The sequence below is a fragment of the Athene cunicularia genome (genome assembly GCF_003259725.1).
Source record: "Athene cunicularia isolate RWA chromosome 2 unlocalized genomic scaffold, athCun1 chr2_part1, whole genome shotgun sequence".
NCBI lineage: Eukaryota > Metazoa > Chordata > Aves > Strigiformes > Strigidae > Athene > Athene cunicularia.
Window position 1 is genome coordinate 125868966 of NW_020799095.1, and position 22811 is coordinate 125891776.

A 22811-nucleotide genomic window follows, 5' to 3' on the forward strand; every position below is an offset into this window, starting at 1 on the left:
GGATATTAAATGGCATCTATAGTTATGTATGAAAGCAACTGCAGTCTAAACTAATGCCAAGGGGTAATGACAGCCTAATTGGCTTGGCTTGTTTGGCATGTCATAAATGTTTTTACAATGGTTCTTAGCAGATGAAGAGTCAGAAAACAAATTTCTACAAGTTGTGGAGAAATTACTATAAAATAGCAAAACACAGCCTGTTAAGACCTTCCTAAAATTGGTTCCATATTCTACCATCTGCAATGTTAACATTTCAGAAGACATTTCTCTGAGCTGTAAATGCTATTTGTCTGATGGACAAGCTTCTTTCTCCTATACTTACATTTCAGCAAACACCCTATTATATAACAGTGGTTAAAAATACTGTTTTTCAAAGATTGAGTTAACTTTTCCAACATGAATACTAAAACCACTTTAGATCATATAGAACCCGTTCATTTGTTTCTTAAGGATTTATCATTAAACAAAGGACCGGTGCAACCTCTATGAGATGTTCTGTTAACCAAAACCCAGTGAACAAAGAACAGTGATCTGTCCCTCCAACTTGCTGATCACCCAGAACAAGCTCCACACATTTGGCATTTACTCTTTTAGATGTAACCTGCTCAAAAAACTAAGAACGTTGTTAAAATCTGTGTGACTGAAAAGGACATAAAGAAAAAGGATATTAACAGAAGCAACACAGATTGCTGAAGCAGAGCTAGAGGTAATTTTGTTGCCAAGGAACAATCAGCATGTAGAGTCAAAGACAAGATATACACGCCTCAAAAATAACAGAAGAAGCAACCAATGTTATTTGATCTGCATCCTTTGAGAGATAACAAAATCTGTGCAACCATTGGCTCCCTTCAACATTTTTTTAACTGTGTAAAATATAGGACATCTTCAATCATCTTCAAAATTGTTTTGCTAGAGAAGACTGGAAAAGCAGTGTGAATTGGACAGAACATAGGAAGAAAGTGGAAATATATGCTGTAAACTTCTTCACTGATACATCTTTTCTGGTGACCTTAGACAATGGGGTTCCTCTTCATGACACAGTAGCCATGGAGGTACCCTCAGGAGATTTTAAATACAAGACAGTATTGTCAGATACCACATATTGCTATAATCAATGGCTAAGAGGTTTTTCCATTAAAAGCAGACAGTGTCATACCACTGTGTACAACTTTCCCAGAAAAGGAAGACCAATTTGTTTTCCCCATTTTCAGCCATTTTCTGTGTCCCAGGGGAGCTCTAACTAAACAGAGGGAGAAAATAGCTGGAGAAAAGATTGGAAATGAGAGTGACAGCTAAATACTAATTGTATTCAGCAGAAATACGGAAGTTAACTGGAATCTCAAGATAAAAACTTGACACGCACTGATTTTGGCACAGAAATTCTTCTGTCCTGATGGTTGTTCATAGTAGTTCAAGCACATATTAAATAATAGCAGTAATTAAAAAACTGCATCCAATTAAGCCAAACTTCATACACTTTAAAATATCAGTAGATGACAACTAAAACCAATAGTTACAGTACGTTGATTTTAACTAATATTTTTCTTCTTAACATGCTGTGTCCTCAAGCCCTACCAGCTAGCAGGGGCATTTTAAGGGCATCTAATTTGTTTTTTCTAATGTGTTTTTTCTTAAAATGCAATAATTTCTAACAAAATAATTGATCCACAAAATTCTAATTTTATTTGGTGATGTTTGAGGAAGCTTTAACAAGTTGATTGCTTTACTCTTGAGTTTACTCTTCATGTTAGATCAAGAACAGTTCCTCTTTATTTCATTTCTGTAACCCTATAATTTTTATCAAGTATTGCTAGGATTGTTACTTTGTCAAAGTGATGGCGAAGCAATAAATAGGGATGGATAAGTGTAAATTCCATTTTCCCTTTAAGTTTACTCTTATTCAATTTTACTCTGAGTATATACATTTGAGAATGCCAGATAGTCTGAAAACCACAGACAAAGATCATCAATTTGAGTGAACAAAAAAAATAGTTTCTAATATTCTGATGCTCTTAAGTACACCAAATATCTCAACATCCAAGAGAAAACAATCTTCTTGAAATTAATATTGTTTGTCATCTACTATGAAAATCCACAGTGTATCTCAAACTGTTATCTTTCGTGCTTTGGTTTTATGTTTAAATTAAAAATTAACTATTCAAAAGGGCTCACATTCTTCAACTCTGTGGCTAAGTTCCCAAGCAATTTCAAGGATTATTTAAACAAATCGAGCTCCTGATCTTGAGACTGCCCATGAGATTAAAAAGTGGCTATTTTCAATTTAAAATTGGTACATGGCATACACACCATTCAGAAGGCAGTAAAATCTGCCACTACACAATCATTACAGACCTGTGGATAAAGACAAAGAAAGAAAAGGATATCATTTGATTAGCCTCCAACTTTATTAATTTAACTCATCTGGGAACTATCCAGCAATAATTCTTCCAATGAAGGTCATAATTCTTCTTTAATTGTTTCCACCTGGTACAGTGCTGCCATCAATCCCCTCTCTTCTTCATCTCTCTGTACTTGGCTCTCAGCCCATCACTCATTCCTTCCCAGTCTATCCTTGTACTAGCATTAAGGGCCAGGACAAGGGCAAAGAGGTTTGTTTTTTCGTTTGTGTCAGACCACAGAATCTCCAGGTTTGGTTTTTTGTTTGTGTCAGACCACAGAATCTCCAGTTTAACTCCCTTCATTGCTGGATGCTTTCCCTGTATTCAGTCCCTATTTCTGTTTATACCTTCTGAGAATTAATTCCTCTCCTGCTCCTGCTACAGTCTGACATGCTGAGCTTTTCCTTATAAATGCCCCCCCTGAGATTCCACAAAGTAAGTTTACTAACAACATCTGACTTTTCTAATTTACTCTCCCCTTTTCTGCTCCTTTCATACTTCTCCCCATACACCAAAAAAAAATAATCTCAAACAGGTAGAGAAACTCTTTTAGCAGACAAAAACATTAGCAAATTAATGTGCAAACCAGAAAGTTAAAGCCCACTAGGTCAAGCATTCAAAGACACTCAGACTACAAAGTCAAGATTTGTATACTTAAGTAAACTCCATTGCTTAGCATGCTAACCCAAGTCATGCCTTGCCATGCTCTCATGTACCCTGAGGGGAAAGGGGGAACTGTGGGACCCTTAAAAGAAATTAATCTGGACAAAGGTCATGTCTTTCTTCCCTTCTAAACACATTGTTTTTATGATTGCTGCAACTTCATTTTGGAGAGTCAGACTCTAAACATGAAATCTGTAAACAATCAGTTTCTGGTCATTTTTCTCTGACAGAGTTTCACTGTGTTTCCTCATTAGGGTGTGGATCATGAATGGAGTTTTAATTATGGAGCATAAACACAGTTTTCACATTAGTAAGCATACAAACCCTGTAATAAATATGTAGTGTTAAAACAGTAAGTAATACTTTTTTTTTTTTTTTTTTTTCCCAGAAAACTTAATTTGTATTTTCAATCAGAATAGGTAGGAGTGATTAGTTATGGTGGTCAATCTATTTATCCAGGAACACAGACTTAGCCAAACAGGAAATTTTGTATTAGTGAGATAACATTTCACTATTTATCATTTTGTGTCTAAAATAAATGAGAATATGTTCTATTGCTCTTGGGGTGGATGACATGAGATTGAAGTAGGTATTTTAATATTTTGTTTAATGCCAAGTTAGAAAATTAGATTCTTTCTTAATCTTTAAGTTTTAGTCATAAAAAGACTGATGGTTCAGGACCTCCCAGTGCTTGAAGATATACCATCTATCCAAATGGAAAGGGTTGACAATCCCAGGGTAAGCAAAATCCTTAGCTGTTTATGGGAAAAATATTTCCTGCCCACTGGATTGTGATGGTAGCCCAATAATTGTGAATTTATTAATGTAAAGCTATTTGTACATATTTTTTCAGGTATGCTGAAGAAAATGAAAGCCTGAGTAGCACTGCTAATAAGATTTACTTGGAGTGATAGATTACATGAAAATATATAAGGGAGAAATGGGTCCTATCAGAAAGGTTAACAAAAACTATTGAACTGGGACCTTCATGTTTTCGCACAAATTCACTGCACTTCCCTTAGACTTACACTATTCCTGAAGGGAAAAGTGTTATCTATTCATGTAAAAGGCCCTTCTTCTCTACGGATAATGTTGAAGTTCAAAAGAATCATATCATATATTTATAAAACAAAGATCCCACACGTCCTATTTCTTAAGAAAATTTGACACACCAGTAGTTTAAAATAATGGATTATCCTGTTGCTTGTTTCTGGAACATTTGCACAGCACTATCTGTCAGCAAATTTGTTTAAGATTTAAGAGACTGAATAATAATTCTGTAATTATTCTTCAGCATTCAATGCCTTCTGGAAACCATACTGCAGATCATTCTCCTTAAGACAGCTTTGATGTCCATGAGACTTAGCCAAGTCCTTCTATCAGAAGATTGCCTTTCAGTTCAGTTTGTTTATTTTGATTTGTTGTATATACCACATTTTCAGTTCAGAGAAAGAAGATGAATAGAAATAAACAATGAAACATTTGCAATAAGAATTTTGTGGCAAAGACCTTTACTTAGATATTGTGGTTTCAATGCAACCACAAAACAATGACAAATTTCCTTTGCAAATGACAGATCTAATTGTAAAGTAAAAATTACAGCTCCATGGAAAAAAAAAAAGAAAAACAAAAACCAAAAAAAGCACTGAAGACACAGTATGTACTGTATGTCTGGATGTGGCTGTATTCCCAACAAAATCATTCCTATTATTCATGGGTTAATTTACACTTTTTATCTCTCCATAACATGCAGCATTTATTTAACTTTACATTTTGAGGCATTACAGTTTCTGCTGACATGAGTATTTTCCCAAAATAGAACATTACAGCAGTCTTCTGCTAGATGTTTAAGCCATGGGTATGTTTATTTTTTAATTTCTTTCTTTAACTTTCTAACTGTGAGCAGGCTGGGAAAGTGGAGTCACGATGAATGAGAGTTTGCTTAAAAAAAAAAAAAAAAAAAGGAGCAATGTAGATATTTGATGCAATGTTGAAAAATTCACAGCCTCCTACCTTGAAAACAAACATTTCCCGGCGAAGAATAGCCAGAGTGTTGAAGTTCCCATCACAGATGTTCGGCTTGGCTCCGGGATAGGAAGGTTTGTCACCAGTGGGTGGCCGGGGAGGTTTAGGTTGCCTGTCATTCTTCCGTGGGTCTGCTGGAGGGATTGAACGATGTGGGGGCACTGTTGGCAGAGGTCTTGTTGGTGGTGGGATCCTGTCAGGTGGACCTTTAAAAATATAGCAGCAGGATGTAATTTACATGCCCAACAATGGCACTCAGAGAAGAAATACACAACAAAAACCTGCTGTAAGCAGTGAAAATCCTACAGTGGAAGGGGAATGGAAAAGTTGACCTAACATACCTTTCCTGTGTTGTTAAAGGGTATAATGAATGACTACCATAAAAACAAGGCACGAATGAAGAAAATAATTACTTTTCACTATCCAGACTCTTCCTTCCTTACTGGAACAATGTTCCAATAAACCTGCAAAGGGTGTGTAGTCCACCATCAGTTCAGCTGAGCAGTAACTCACAGCACATACTTTACCAACTGTTAAAACAGAATCATTGTCTAGCATACAAAATACAGGAAAACAAAGTTTCTTTATAAGATGTACTGGATTCAGCTGGGATAGAGTGAATTTTCTCCTTAGTAGCTTGTACAGAGCTATGTTTTGGATTTAATATAAGGATAAGGTTGCTAACACACTGATGGTTTAGTTGTTGCTAGGTTGTGCTTATCCTAAGTCATGGACTTTTCAGTTTCCCATGATCTGTCTGTGAGGAGGTTTTGTACTGGGTCTGGCTGAGTTGGAATTGGTTTCCCCTACAGCAGCCCTCATGGAGCTGTGTTTTATGCTGGGAGCTGGCAGGGTGTTGGTAGCACCCTGGTGTTGTGGCTACTGCTGAGCAGGGCTCACACAGCACCGAGGCTCTTTCCAACATTTCCCCCCTCAGTGGGACGGGGTGGGTGAGATCTTGGGAGGGGACACAGCCAGGACAGCTGACCCGAACTGACCAAAGGGATATTCCAGACCATGTGACGTCTGCTCAGTATAAAGCTGGGAAAAAAGAGCAAGGGGGTGGGGTTACCCTTGGTCCTCCAAGGCAACCACTACGCGTATTGGAGCCCTGCTCCTGAGAAGGCCCGACATCACCTGTCCATGGGAAGTAGAGAATAAATCTGATTGCTTTTTTTCTTCCACACACAGACCTTTGCTTTGCTTTGCTTATATTAAAACTGCTTTTGTTTTACCCACAAGGGTTGGTCTATCTTATTTTCTTTCCCCTCTTTGCCCTGTTGAGAGAGAAGGGGGAAGGGGGGGAAGTGATAGAGAGACCTGGTGGGTACCTGGGATTTAGCCAAGGTCAAACCGCCACAGGTGCACAAGAGATGGGATGGAGCATGGCCAGAACAGCTGACCCAAACTAACCAGAGGGATATTCCATGCCATTGGATGCCAAACTTAGTATATAAACTGTGGGGACTTGGCTGGGGGTAGCCAATTGCTGCTCAGGGATTGGATGTGTTTGGGTCAGCAGGTTTTGAGCAGTTGCATTGTGCATCACTTGTCTTTCTTGGGTTTTATTTATCTCTTTTGATCTTTTCATTACTATTATTATTATAATTAAAATTATTATTATATTTTACTTCAATTATTAAGCTGTTCTTATCTCAGCCCATGAATCTTGCTTTCTTTTTTTATTCTCCTCCCCATCCCACCAGGGGCAAGAAGGAGTGAGCGAGTGGCTGTGTGGTGCTTAGTTGCTGGCTGGGGTTAAACCACGACATAAGATCATCATCTGTCAATGGATTTTCAACCCATATTTTTAACTTCCACTCATCAATTCACATATGCATATATGTAGCATACCTGATACTTCCTACTGACCCAACCTGTAGACCATGTAATGTCACATGCATTAGTGACAGGACATTCCCAGCTTTCCCCAGTGCCCCTTGGTATGTATAGGAGCTCTTGAAACTGGACTTGAAATCCTAGGCATCTATATAAACAAAACCCATAATTCACATGTTTTCTTCAATATTCTGAAATAAATTACTTATTTTAATTTTTATTTTTCAGTGAGACATACATGAATTGTTCTGAGGATAAATGTTTTAAAAAGAACTAAAGCAAAAATCTAAAACTCCGTACAGTGTTCTTAAAACATTTTTCTCTTTCAAAGGTATTTCTGTCATAATATACAGAGTTTGACGACAGATGAAATAACTATCTTATGTCTACCTGATAGTCAAAAAGCCATCCTAGTCAGACGCTGCTCATAAACCTAATGGCATACTGAATGACTTGCAATGGGTGTACTGAAAATGCCTTTCTCTTTCTACAGATATTACTATGTTTACTTATATTTTCTATGTACAAAAAGATAAGAAGTTCCGGTTGGATCAGGAAGATTTCTGGAAACAAGATGAAACAAAACTCTAATTTTGAACATTCTAGTTAGGCCTTTTTCCAAATCATTTCAATACATAATCAAGTTTGACTTTAAATAATAGCTATTTGTACGACCAGCTTCAGAAAGACTTTTGAATAGTAAGACAACTCTAAAACTACATAAATGGCATTTGAATTTCTGATAGTTTTTCAAAAAAATTATACCTTTTAAAGAACAAGATAGACTATGAAAGGAAATATTAAACTCACCAAATGGTTGTCATGCGATTTAATAAGGCATTTATTTCATTCACAGTTTTAAGGCTTGTGTCATAATTTACAGTTGATGGTGTTTCAAGGAATACTGCAGACCAAAGTAATATTTTTATAGGTGGGATATTTTTACTGAGTCATATGATTCTAGATTACCTCTTGATTTTAAAGGGAGCAAAGGAATCAGTTTGCAGTAGCTCATGTTGGAAAGTTTTTAACCCCAAACCAAAGTTTTGCCATTTGGTGGTAATGTCAGATATTACTTCCCAGGGGTAACATATTTCCCCTAATGTACAGCTCACAGCTGTTAGAGCTTAGCAGTTAGTTTTCAGCACAGTATTCTTGTCTAGCCCTTAAGTCTAGACTACCAACTTATGAGGTCATGGGAAACAACCTTCCTTCCAGCTAATCACACAGGAAAAAAAACAACAAAGCAAAACTTGATCAGCCACCCATCTTGAAATTACTATTTATGCTTTGTGAAAATATATATCAATGCTTATTAATATAATATTTTTAAAAGCTCGATAATTTAAAACACCATGGAAGCTGCAGAATTATCAGTACAGTAATTCTACATGATCATGGTCATCCTTTCTAGCAGTAAAGATAAACAAGGAATGACCCTGATAACATTCAATATAAAACTGGCAAACCTTTAAAAATATTTGAAAATAGTTGTGAGTACAAAATTGAATCCAAAACAGAATTAATTGGGGAATATTAAGCAGGGTAATTCCAAATGATAAGTACTAGATACATAACATTAACATACAGATACCACAGATTTTTCATTGTATGAAAAAAAAAATACTGGTAAAGAAAAAAAACAGACTATTTAACAGATACCAACAGAATCACAGTCTTTAAAACCAAAACTAAAACTGTGTTTTTGGAAATGTAAGAAACAGTAATATGGGGGTTAGAGTTACATTCAACCCATAATCACAATAACATTATGGTTTTGGCTTTTTTTTTAAGTTTTCAATTGGCTAGCCATGTCAAAGTGAATTCAATACATACAGAATTTATTTATATCACATATGTCTTTTATATCGTGCCACAAAAAACCTAAACAAACATTTTAAATAAGTGGGTCTTTTTCCTTTTTAGCTCAAAATCTTGGGCTGATAACAACATTATTTGAGATTAATTTCTCATATTTATCACAAGAAAGGGTTTTTTCCTGGCACCACAGATTTTGTACAACCAGGGAACTGTTTATTATTATAACTCATAAACTGAGAAGGAATCTATGCGTTCAGTTACACAAACTTGGACTACTGTGAAAATAATCTTGTTACACCTACAGGCCTGCTTTTTTTTAATATCGTAGTTTGGGAATATTTTGTGGATATTTCTTTAAGGCTTTTTAAAACATTTAAAATTCTATTCCAGCTGAATGCAAATTTGAATGCAAACTGCGAACAGTGAGAAACAAAATAAAATATCTTCATCAAAATTTTTGGCTTACTCACAAGAAGGCCTCTGGAATAACTGGGAGACTCTACACTAACAAACTCTTTTAGAGAGGTGGTATGGACAGGAGGACCGAAAATGTATTCTAAAGTGAGACACTTATCATGCTTAATTATAGCATTACATACCGTATATCTTCTGGATGCCCTGTAAATCATCGTTAGGTAGTTTGAAGTTGTCAGTTTCCATATACTGGTAAAATGGAGCCATGATTGCAGTGGGATCATTAGAGTGCTCCAAGCCCAGAGCATGTCCCAGTTCATGCACTGCAACCAGAAACAGATCATTTCCTATGAAGAGAAGAAAGGGAAAAAAGACCTTTGAAACCATAAACATAGTAACAAATAAGTGGTGGACTCTGCACTTGAAAGACATTTTTACTGAATTTGTATTTTACAAGGTAATGGTTAATATTGAATCATAACGATAATGTGGCAGCAAATGCAACTTTCCCTATTTTCAAACAAGGAAAACATTACTGTTACATATAATATATGATAATCTTAAAGACACCATAAGCGTAAACCTTTTAAACTGGTGCACACAGTTAGTGTAGGGTTCAAGTGTCAAACCTCATGTCTAGGCTTATGTGCAATTTCTAACTTGAAGCTGATGTTGCAATAAACCTGACTGAAAATTCTTGCATCAAGACATAGTTCCAAAAGGAAAATACCCTTGGTGTGTGTGGTAAACTTCACCAAACTGAGGACTACCTACTTAGGACAAATCCCACAGGGAACATCCAAGTGTTTGTAATCAGACCCTGGCTGATCATTTGTAGCTGTTGTACATTTCTGAATCACCATAACTGAAATCCTAATGAGAAAAATATGGGTATTGTGCTACCCTTCTCAAAATAAGATGCTCTTATTTATTTCACTGTGTAATTTCCTTGTAAGTGTAGACACTTAATAACTTTATGATCTCCGTAGGTCTAAAAAATAAAATAACACACTCATGTTGAAGACCGATTTAGCTTTTTTAAATTTATTATTCCTTTCTAAAAATTATATTTTCATTTTTTATTCCAGGGCATTAGACACAACTACAAGTTTTTTCAGTATAATTATGGCTATCCATGAAAAAAAAAAAAAAAAAAACACAAATCAAAGCCAATGGGATTATTTCTATGAAAATTTCAGAGCTGGACCTCTATTGTATGAATTTTGTCTATTTGTATTCATCTAAGACTTAGTTTAGAATATATTTCTATGAGTCTTTTGTACAGATTCTGTCTGTAGTCAACCTGTCATATAATGAGACGTTGGAAAAATTATTTGTATCAGGAGAAAGATTCAAGTCACTCAGAGAGGGCCACATCTAGGACACTGGTTGTTTTCACCACCTAGGGATGGGATGAATCATCCTCCAGAAGTGTGTCCCTGTCTCACTGACAAGAGAAGTATTCTAGATCAGCACCTTAAGCTGAATATCTAACTTTTAGATGGCTGGACTCTAGTGAAACAGATGCTACCTACAGTAGGTAGTTTCTTGTTGAAAGAGCAGTATAAATAACAAAAGGCCTGTATTATGGCCTAATAGTTATATATTGGAGCAAGAAAATGCTCAACATTAACTCTTATCCTCTATTCTGTAAATTCTTTGGGGGTAGACAGTTATTTTCCACTGTTGGCACTTGATCTGGAATTCTAAGTACTATTATAACTTTAATAGTAATAATACTAAAAAGTTGACCTTAGCAAAAAGTTTTACATATGTATATAGTTACAGAACTTTGAGGACATAGCTGACATCATTTCAATTTTTCAAGTATTTCCTCTTTTTGACACAAAGAAATAAACTTTCTACCAAGTACATATGAAAGAGGAAACACTTGGCAGTAGATATCTTCATGATGTGTGGAGCCATGCTGATGTTTGTAAAATACATGTTTGACTGAAAGCATGGAAACTATCAAAAATCACAAACAAAACTATGTGCTTAGTTGACAGTCTTTTCATGTCTTTCTGACTCTTAATCTGGAAATATGAAAAAAAAAATTCTCTTGCTCTTTTTTTTCAGTATAACTGTGCAGAAAAATCATGTCTTGCAAAAATTAAAGTGACATAATATGCTTTCAGAAATGAGAAGAGTTTGTCCTATCATTTATAATTATGTGGTTTCCAGATGAAATATTTTCATGACAATATTTTTTCTTGGATGCAGTTCTTTTTATAGTAAAGCAGATTCTCAATGTGCTGTTGTAATAGGGTGGATAAGCTTCACTGTCCCGGTGATGAATGCTTTTTATATCTGAATCTGCCTTTCTATATGCAGTCAAAGCTGATCTTGACATTATCTCCTATGAATAATCCACAGCTTCTGTAGCTAACCTCAGCACTGGAAGTAATGCACAGGAGCAACTCTATAGAGGTTTTCATTCTGCACTCATAATGGAATAATTAATTTATTTTTTTTTAAATTATATACTTAAGATGGAAAGACACAAAGGAAGATGTTACTGTACTATATCTATTGTACTGTGACATGTCTTACATTATTTTTCAATTATTTTCTGCATTTTATGAAAGTTAGAGTTCCAACTCAGGTTCATTAGAATGAAATATTTCTTTGTCTGACATTAACTCCTATATTCAAGATGCAACTTTCTTTTGCTTTTCAGATCTTGTGAAAGGCAAATTTGTCTCCTAGACCTGTGCTTCCTACATCATAATTAAAAATATAACCAGTCTAGGTCTGTGATGGTTTTAAGCCCTACCAGGACCAGAGACCACGTTGCCGTTGTCCCTCCCCCACCCTTGGACATAAGTAGGGCACAAACCCTGGGTTAAAATAAGAAGAAATTTAATACAACAGTGTAATAAGCAATCTGAACAACAACAATAGCAATGATAACAACAATAAACAGCAATAACAGTAAATAAGGCAAAAGATATACAGAGAAATACCAAAATGGTTACAGACAGCTCGCTCGCGATGCTCCCCGTGACCCAAGCCACCCAGGAAAAAGTTCCCGCGCTCCTGCGCCCAGACCTGACATCAGCATGGTATGAATAACCCAGCTGGAGATCCCTTCCCCCTTCTCTGCTGGGGAAACTTAACCCTATCCTAGCTGAACCAGGACAAGGTCCTAGCTTAGTAATTGTACTAATAAGTTGGTCACAGTATTTACTGAATCATTTTCAAGTAGTTTTAAATTAATAGTATTTGACTCTATGACTATTTTTAGGCTGGTCAGTATCAGTAGAGCAAAGAGTGTTTTGCATGTGGCATTCAACCTCTGCTGTTTGAGGCAGGAGACCTTGGAAGTGACCTTGTTACAATTCCTAAAATTTCAAGAAACTACAGTTAATAAATATTCTTGGAAGAGTTTACCCCTTCTCTCTATTTGTGCCAGTTATACAATGCATGAAGAATCAAAACATCTTCTGGTTATCAGTCCTCATTGAGTCCCCATAAAGGTCTCCAGGAATTTCCATATTTTGTTCCATGTTGACCTTGAAGGGGTATGAATTACATAGTAAAGGGAAAATAAATAAAACACACTGTCATCTACTGGCACATCTTCCTTCTGAGATCACAGATAATGAACATATGGTAGAGCACTTCCAAAGTAGTACTTCTAAATGACAGTGTGACTATGTCAGAGAAGAGATATTATGCAGGGTGTGGCTATTTCATTGTATGTATTTGTCTTTTGGATAGGAGCGATTATATAAAAATAAAAAACCCCCTATATTCGTGTCTGACTGCCCCTCTGGACTTACTCGAAGACTAAATCCAAAAGGGAAAAAGGCAAAGAGATCACAAAAATTTCCACCTCCTGCAATGCAACCAGTAGCCATCAGGGGAGCTATTAAATGTGGTAAAGACGGAGCAACCCTTGGAGCAAATGAATAAGGGGGGAAGGGAGAAGGTCACAGGAAAGAGCCAAGAGAATAATCTTGCCTGGGGTGGCAGTAATTTAACAGGGAACATATTTTCTACTTGTAGTCAAATAGCCCCATTATTCATAAAAATCTCCATCAAGAATCATGATTGTCTCCAGGGCATCCTGAATTTAAACTGACCCAAATAACTTAGTGCAATTGAAACTGAGGTTTAAACCAGTTCGAGCTCTCTGAGACTGACAGGTAGGACTTACTACTATCTTAGTTTTCATTCCTTTTCCTTTGCATATAATTAGATTTCTCCAATTAGGCAACAATTAGTCAGTCCCTCTTTGCTTTCAGGAGCAGACCTGCCTTGAGCATCTCAGTGTTACTGTAACTAGCTACTGAGAGTGCAGAAGGATAACCCTGAGCTCTCGCTCTTTCTCTCTAGGATGCACAGAAGCGTACCTGTGACTGCAGGGTTGATAGCAGGCCAGCTTCAGTTCCTTGGCCAGTGGTCACAGTAAGATGAAGGCAAGTGAACATTCATACCAGCTCAGGCTAGTTTTGTTATCATACTGATATTGCATATAACTTTTTAAACATTTTCAGTCCCCACCATTGAAGGAGAGTGTCCCAAATTATTCTACACTTCAGTATACATTACCCAGGTAGAAAATATATCGGTTCACTTGGCAAAATGAAGCACCATCGCAAAACCTGAGCAAGTCATGAGTAACAGAGTTAAACTATATATGACTATGATGACTTATAAACTAAAAGTTGCCACTGCAGAATATACGTGGTGAATATTCATTGTGATAGTCTCAGTTACATCCTGTTATATCTGTCTATAGAGTAGTAGACAAATACTGAAAAAATCATTTCACAAGTCCAAAACTTGTCCATCTCTGTTCTTGTGTTCTCCATTAGCATGGAGATTTGGAATAGAATGGATATAGGCTCAAAAAGATTGTGAAAATTTTCCTTATTTTATCTCAAGTTTGATTTCACAAGGAAAAAACAAGATACCATGTGTAAAGAACTAAGACAAAATGCTTATTTTTATACTGACACTTTCTCTGAGGCTATAAACTATTTTAGGCACTAAATCTGCCTGACTTTACAATCACTACGCAAACTCTGGAACATAAATATGTATTCATATATCAAATATTCAACAGCCAGCACTGTGGAGCAGGGTGTAGGGGGAAGTCTTTCCATGTAGTTAATATATACACTATTTTTCATGTACCCAGATAAACAAAGCTAATATGTTTGTCCACAGCAAGCTATTAAGAAACCCTAGTTGTGAAGATATTAGCTCCTGTTTTAAATGGTATACAACCTTAATTTATAAAAGCAATAGCCTAATGTCTTAGCAAGCCTTATATTCATCTCTTGGCCATCTTTTTAATGCAGCTCTAAAAGTCATCTCCAGGCATGTCTCTTGGTTCTTCTCCTTGGCATGTGACAGTAACTGCTACAACACATTGTGAGCTCAAGAGTTGTCCATCATTTAAATACCATGTGACCTCAGTTTTGAAGGCTTTCCCATCTAGAGAAAACCCAAAAGATCGAGAAGCTGAATTTCAAATGAAAAATTAGAAAATACAAAAATGTTTTCTATACGGACATACACTGTTTCTTCTAAAGATTATTTTACTTTATTTTTCATGTGATGCAGATAGATGATTTCAGATTAAATCCATATGAATCTAAAATGTAAATCTGTACAAGAATATTACTATTACAGACCTATTATCAACAAGTCAGCACCTCAAAGTCAAGCTTAGAATTAATCAGAAAATATTATATACACTCTACCCATGAACTTGTGTTCCATATATGCAGAATTTGAATTTCATTATTCTGTTCATTTGTACCATCAACTCATCAAAACAACGCTGCTAAACCCAACTGGTTGAAATGCTGCAAACTTTAGAGTAAGATTCTTACTCAATATACAAAAAAAAAAAAAAAAAAAAAAAAAAAAGTAAAAAAAGTTTTATATCTTTGTTATTATTCTTTCCAGACAGGACAGAATTTTGAATGTGCTATTTCAACAGTCAGTGATAAAAGATTCTTCCTCTCTCTGACCTTACTGCAATACAGCGGAATTGAGCATATACATTATGTATGCACTTACATAAGCACCATATATGCATATATATGCTATACAGAGAGTATACATGGACCTAAATATAAATCACAGGCACACTCTTACCCAAATAAAGGTGCCACATTTTCCAGTCTAAGAAATCATATACTGCTGCTTGACATTATCTCAAACTTCTGCCATTGACACTGAAATGTTGTAGTTCGGTGGTTATTTTGGAAAGAAAGTTTTGCTAAAAGATAGAGCTGAGATGGTGCAGTAGCTTTGAAAAATGAAGATCAAAACTAAATTTTTGTGGTTTTAAATTAAAAGGTATCATATACAGCATACTCATTTTCTGTATGATCTTCGTGTATGTATTTTGTACACACTGTATTTTAAACAATCATTTTTCAATAACATATACATTTAGCCTTTTTTCCATTACAATGAAGAGAATGACATAAATGTATGTTTCTTTGACTCGATTATTACATATACTAACACATACACTAATATTTTTGCAAGTTAGTTTACTGATATGAATATTTTTTTCAGACGGAAGGGTTGGTACAGGTAGTTTGTTATATACAAAGTATGGACTAACATACTCATGTATAATTTATTATACCTACATCTACACGTGTATATTTTTGAAAAAAACTATTCTATTTTAAAAAGATCAACAGATTAGTGTGAAATTTAAACTTGCTTGCTTAAAATTTCACAAGGGGATATTCCTAAAGGGCAAAACCATCTTCAGGTCACTCAGTGATTGTTGATGAGGTATGATAAAGACAGGTGAACTTAGAGATATGTGTGTCCTTTCTGGCAGCATTCTACTGCTTTTTGCATATTGTAACCATAATTTAGAAAAAGACAGGAACCTGATAAATAACATATTTGAAAGAAGCCCACATTCTTTTATAATACAGATCAGCCTGTACTTTAGAAGGCAAGGACATTCAAAAGGTAAGGATTTCTGCCTTACTACTTATTACCAAGTACATTCTACAACTTTATAGTAAATTGCTTGAAATGAGTGGAATTATTTACTATTCTTAATTTTCTTTCTAGTAAAGGATACGTGTATGGATACTTCCACTTTGTTTCACACAGTTTCAATGACTAGTACTGAAAAATTCTGCAAACTGTTCTGACTAGTGAATCAATACCAACTTCTCCAAAGTGAGAAGTGAAGCAGCTGGAGATGATTCTAGGGGAGGTAAAGATGACATAAGAGCTTGCTGCTTCCCAAAAAGGTGTATGTGTTCATCCTGCAAATACAGTGCTTATGGCTTCATTTCATGCTTTGAGGAAACTCTGATGTGACAGTGAGCCTAACAGACTAAGAAAAACTACATTTATGCTCAGTCTCTAGCTCCTGGGATTAAATTCTGCAGGGCCACTACTGAATTTGTATACTATTCTCAAATGGCATTTTCATTCTATTAGTAATAAAGTCATATCGACTAACAGACTCAAAAAATTTTGGGTGTTTTCATGGTCATCTTTAGATAATAGCTGTTTTATGTAAATAAAATTATAACGTAATTTAACACTTTGTAGAAAACATGTTCATAAATTAATTTCTTTCAGCAAGCTCAAAACAGTAAAAATTTTTGAAAATACAATGGTCATTCTCCTAACATTACAAATGACCAGGTTGTTAAATAACATTTACACTATTTTTCTAGTAGTCTCAATGTGATTACAAATGCTGCAAATACTGTATAGCCTTATCTATTTATACTCTTTCCTATCTTCTCTTTGTTTCTGTTTTTAATTGTTGCTGTGGTAACAATAAGCTGGAGAAGTATTTCAAACTCCTTTCTGAAGGCTGTGAGAATGAACACATAGTGGGATTGAAGATCTGGATATGGGCATGAAAAGAACATATATCACACCATTCTCAGCTATCCCCCATGGTCCCTGAGAGTCATGCATGTGAAGGGAATGGACATCTTTCTATCATTCCTGAGAAGGTTTCCTTATAGGTGAGAATAAATGTAAAGGACCTTAACTGTGCATGAGTCCGTACTAAAATTAAATCCTTGCCTTTGAGAAAACTAAATGTAAGTTTTGTCTCTAAGCCACTCAGCTAAAATGCTGTCATGTTAACACTGTGGCTTCTTTTGTTTTGAAGGGATTATTATTTTTTTTTCTTTCTTCATTTCCCCTTATGTCCTCTGTGCCCTACTATAAAGAAATATGTGCCATTACTAGGAGGAAGGTCAAAGTCAAACTACCAATATTCACAATAGCTGTAACTTGCCATGGAGCAGAAATTTGAAAGGGTCCTACAGATCACTGAAATCCCCACAGTAGAAGGTACATAGAATTTATCTGTAAATCTTGGGTTGGCTCTCTGCTGAGATAAATTTTTACCATGTGTCAGTTAACCTACTGTGAGTAATTATGTTATCCTCTAACTTAACTCACATTAAAGCCATCAAAACCAGGTTATTATTCTTACCCTATCATTGTATCTACTTAACACATACATATGACTACAAGATTTTTTAAAGAGAATGTGACAAAGTGTTGTATATATATTTGGGAATTTTATATAGAGTTCTTCCTTCACTGTTATTTTGCTTGTTTAATTCCCATTAATTAAAAAAATGACAAGATAGAACAAGATAGAATTGTCTATGGTTTGGTTTGGTTTTTTTTTTCCTTTGACTGGTGATAAAAGAAGTGGGAATTTTGAATCCTAATTGGCAAAGTAATTAGGAGAAGAAAAAAACAAAAACAAAAACAAAAACATTAAAAGTTCTCTGATCTGAAAAACAGATATGTTTTTTAAAAAGTCTGCAGACTTCAAAGGGAGACCTGATCCAAGTGTGTACCATATTCTAAATTGAGTCAGCTTTAAACTGGGGATCATATATACAGAGAAAGTGACAGAAAGACAAATCTGCTACTTTGGTTTTACCGTGTTAAAATTTACTCGTATTAAATGCTCTGATCTACAGCATAATCTGCTGCTGCTAGTGGGTATATCCATATAGCTGTTTGTTTCACTCTAGCTAGAGGACCTCCTGTAAGTCTCTCTAGAACTCAGAGAATACTGTCAGTTTGGCACTAGCAACTCTTAGCACTTGTTGGCATGGAGATGCCTCAGCAGCCGCCATGGAGGGGCAGCCTCCAGGATGAAAGATTGCAGAGGGCAGGGCAAAGGATGCTGGAGATACTAAGATGGTTAGGCAGTCAAACCGTTCTCCTGGGCCTCCTGGCAGATGAAAGCCTATGAAGAGGATGCTTAGACAGAAAGATGAAGGCAGGAGTTAGCTTCCCCTGCCAAACTGCAGGAGACCTTGGACACTGGGAATGTTAACCAGGGCAGAGATCACTCCCAGCACACTTTCTCTTCTGTGAGTTAGGAGCTCAGCAGGATCCCAGCCTGGGGAGACAGAGGCTGGCACCGTCAGGGAGAAGGGACAATGCCAGAGGTGCCATATCTGATGGCTCTCAGACCAGAGCTTCCTACTGGAAAGCGGGGAGCTTGAGTGTGGTGTCTCTGGGGGGCACACTGCTCACACAGCTGCTTTGCCACATCCCACACTTGGGCAGGTCAGGGACCATAATCTCTCCACCTCTGCCAGCCACCATGGCCAGCCCTGCCAGTAACACAAGTGATCATTAAAAACACAAACTAGCTAAGGACTGACTGTTGGTATATACTGTAGTTGCTAACTCTTCCTGAAGCTTAGGCCCTATTATTTTTACTGCTTCTGCTATCACTTCTACCTGGAGTACAGCTAGCAACGCTAATCTCATGTCACAACCATGTCTTCAGTTTTCTGAATACTCAGTGATAATCACATTTCCTCATATTTACATTGTATCAGTTCCTAAACTGCATCATAAGAAAGGAGACCTGTATGATTCTTAGAACAGGGAAACTAGAAGTATGCTTACACATTGCCGTATTACCAACGATGCATTCAACATTTGAGTGGTGCAATCCATTTGTGAATTACCATATTTAGACCAATAGGAGAGCATTTGTTCTGTCATACCAAGAGGGACAGGGGGTAGCCTACACCAGTAATTACCTTTTCTGAATATAACACTGAACTGTTTGTAAAACAGGCATCTATCTCTGCTCCTGAGGCAGATTTCTTTGGACTCCAGTTGGATGCTGTTATTTGGAAGTACTTATCACTGCAGTTCTCTAATCTGAAATTGCATGTGATTTAACATCACTGGTGGAAGTCATCTAGCTACAGAAAACTGTAACACTAATGTCTATACCTGCACCTTTCACAACCAGTTATTAGAAACAGGTATTTCAAGACATGATTCATCTAGTTTATTTTAGACATCTACTTCTGGATGAGAGAAGTCTTACCCAGGAAGGCAATATATCTTTCCTCTAACTCTAAAGGGACTCTGTGAGATTAACTCAGATATAAACATCAACATATGGTCAGATTAATTCCACCCCCACAAGTCTTCTGGCTTCTGACTTAGGTCTTTTCACTTAAGTCACTGGCAAAACATTAATTATAAAAGTACAGGATATGGACTTAAGTGATATATGTACAAAATCAGTAAGCATTCATCATTGACTTGAACTAGAGACTTAAACCTGTCCACTACAACAAAATATTTTGCACAAAACGATATTGTTCTTTTCATTTAGCTGGCTCTTTCTGATTTTTCTGTTTTCATCTTTTTTTCCAAACCTGATATATTTTAGTTGTAGATGTTTCCAGATATTGGGTGCTCAGCACTTTTTGAAACCCAAGCCACTTAGGAAGGAGTCTAAATATAGATTAAAAACATTTTGGCCTCAAGAACATATGGTTTGAACATTCTGAAGTGAAGAATTGTCAGGATACAGCACAAATTATTCTCTAGACTTGAGAACACAGATATTGTAGAAAATATTATATTAGTTAGTCATATACTGTTCTTAAAAAAAAAAAATAAAAAATGTAGTATTACCTTATATTTTAGGGTTATTTTACGTTGTTCTACTTTTGCAACAACAATCCCTTAAATGTCTGGCTAATAGATAAACAAATACGTAATTACTGTAAAATTCTTGTCTCATTCTCTCAGGAAACCATGACAACATCCATAGTAACTGTCAACATGATTTTTCAGATTCTGTTTGCCCCTGAAAAGGCAGGCGGAAAGAGACGACAGGGCAGTAATAATATTCTATAGAACATTTTTGGGAAAAGTCAGATTTCCTAAAGCATCTGTCTTGGTGAAAAAGTCTCCATGAAGTGGTCCTAGCAGCAGAGACTTGAAGATCTCTGGATCACGTGAGAGTTGGAATGCTAAGCCTGGTGCCTGTTTTAGATGACAGAAATTCCACTTTTTGTTTAAAGGGACAATTTAAGGATCATAAACAGTTTCCCTTTCCTAAATTATTTCTACTAGCAGATTAGATTGAAAAGAAAAAAAAAAATATTCACAAGCCATTAATTCAGTAGGTGATTTTTCAGTTGTGAAAGGATTTCAACTTATTTGCAATAATGAAGGTGATTTTCTCTTTTTTTAACCCAACATGTTTGAGAGTATGGCTTTTCACCAGCTCTTCATAGCAAATAATCAAGAACCTGAAATTCAGCCTCTGGTGTGAAATCTCATAGGTCATAAGGTAGTTTATTGTTAGCATTAGCTTTATTTGTGTTATTTTTATATCATGCATTTTAAAGAAACATTGCCTGATGGAGAACACTTATAAAAAGATTCATAGGGGATAACAAAAACCCACTGTAATATGTTAAATTATTTCCTTTTTTTCCTCCCTTCTCTATAACCTTCTGTCATGTACAAGAATTATATGAAGCGCTCTCACATTCAGGACTCAAAATCTGCTAAGCTTCTTTCTAAGAGGAGGAAAGGTTAAGATAGGAGCTAAATTTATTTTTTTTTTGTTGTGTGTGAGGTGTTGTGGTTTTTTTTTTCCCTTGTCATTCCCACACAGTAACCATGTGTGAGGGGTTGTAGGGTCATAAAAATAATCTTGAAGGGGCTGGCCCACATTTTATGTATGCACTCATACAAAATACATTCGTTTGCCTGAATAAAAGGGCCTTTCTAATGCTCTTTTCTAGCATACTGCAGGGAAAAAAAAAAAACAAACCCAAAACAAAACAACACCTCACACACAACAAATCAAAACAAAATAAAGAAAAAGAGAAAAACAAAAAAAGAAAAAACAAATCAAAACAAAAGAAACCCCCAACATTATGAGTTTCAACATAATAATTTTAATAAACATTTTTCAACTGAATTTCCCCATATTAACTCAGTACCCTTAATATACTAATACAATTGTACAATTGTCCAATCAAATGAATCCAGTTTGGGAAGATAAACTTGTCTTCATTGTATAAACAGTTGTTTGAGACAAAGACATCTTTGGAAAAAAAAAAAAAAAGCAGTTCTTTTTCTGTGAATGTAGGTTCAGTGGTTGCCAAAATTGTCTGCAAGGATCCATTCTGCCTTTCAGCTAGATGTTTCCTTGGCAGTAAAGTTGATGTAACAGACAATGTGAACTTTCCTCATTTATGTCCATGCAAAGTCAGCCAGATTCATTTTAACACTTTTCATTAGGAGTTTAAGATAGGCTGGCTGATTGCAAACTGAAGCAGATGGCAAATGCAAGCAGTTTGTTCTACTGGCCCCGGTATGTGGGAAATAACCTTCAGTTGCAGTTTGAATGGATAACTGTTTGCAACTTCCCTAATTACTCCAACATGCTCGCAATGATCTATGTTTACCTACACCATGATGGAAGCAGTATGCAATTTAGCAGTTCACGTTGCCTTTTTTGGTTTACAAACTGCATCACGACCATCTCTGTTTGGTAATTAAGCCACAATGTAAATATCATCTTACTTCTATAGACACCAAAAGCATAATGTAAGATGTGCATATCAGTCTACATTTCCATTGTTTCAATTAAGAATATCACAAAGTCCATTTTCTTGACATGTTGCTCATCCTCTCTTTCAGTTTTTATAATGGTGCACTGGGCAATTTCGGGCCAAGAAGGAAGCTGAGAGCATGACATTGCACACTGATAGCCTCTGGGATGTAATTAAAAGCAGACAGCTACACATACATCTACAACATTGGGCTGGATTCATCCACAAGACTACTTTCACTGACTGCCAGTGTTTAACAGATTTCCTTTTTAATGACATGCAAATGAAGTGCTTTTCTCAAAGCAGAAAGGGCACTCCATGAAAGAAAAGAAACCTCCCCAAAAACAATAAAAAGAGGTCATTACCTTGCCAACAGTTAATATTTTCCAACATCTGACTTCCAGTCAGCAAATGGAGTCTAGCAAAAAGATCCTCTTCGCCTATCTGTATAGCCCTGTGTGATGACTGAGTCCTGACAAGCCAGCCAGGGCCATTAATGGTTTATTTTTCAATCATTTTCCATCTCTTCAATGACTGAAAGGGATCTTTCTATTCTCAAGTGCAGCTTTGAATCCTATTATATACTTTCAAGGGCACATTTCATGCAGCAGACAATGAATGTTTCAGTTACCATTTTATGTTAAGATCTTGGGGTGACTGGATATGGAACAGGTGGGCATATGCACACTAAACAAATATAATCCACAGAAGGTTTGGGAAGTTTAAGGACAGATTAACCTAATAAATTCTATCAGCACAACATGCA

General features: G+C 36.0%; 1 protein-coding gene across 1 annotated transcript in view; it reads right to left on the bottom strand.

Annotated features, from left to right (window-relative positions):
- The window catches only part of MMP16 (matrix metallopeptidase 16), a 96372-nt gene that overhangs the window by 47514 nt on the left and 26047 nt on the right, over positions 1-22811 (bottom strand). Inside the window, exons 4-5 of the mRNA XM_026842371.1 lie at positions 9347-9508; positions 5076-5293 (exon numbers count right to left, since the gene is read on the bottom strand). Of these exons, the coding sequence (XP_026698172.1) occupies positions 5076-5293; positions 9347-9508 (380 nt within the window). The remainder of the gene's footprint in view (positions 1-5075; positions 5294-9346; positions 9509-22811) is intronic.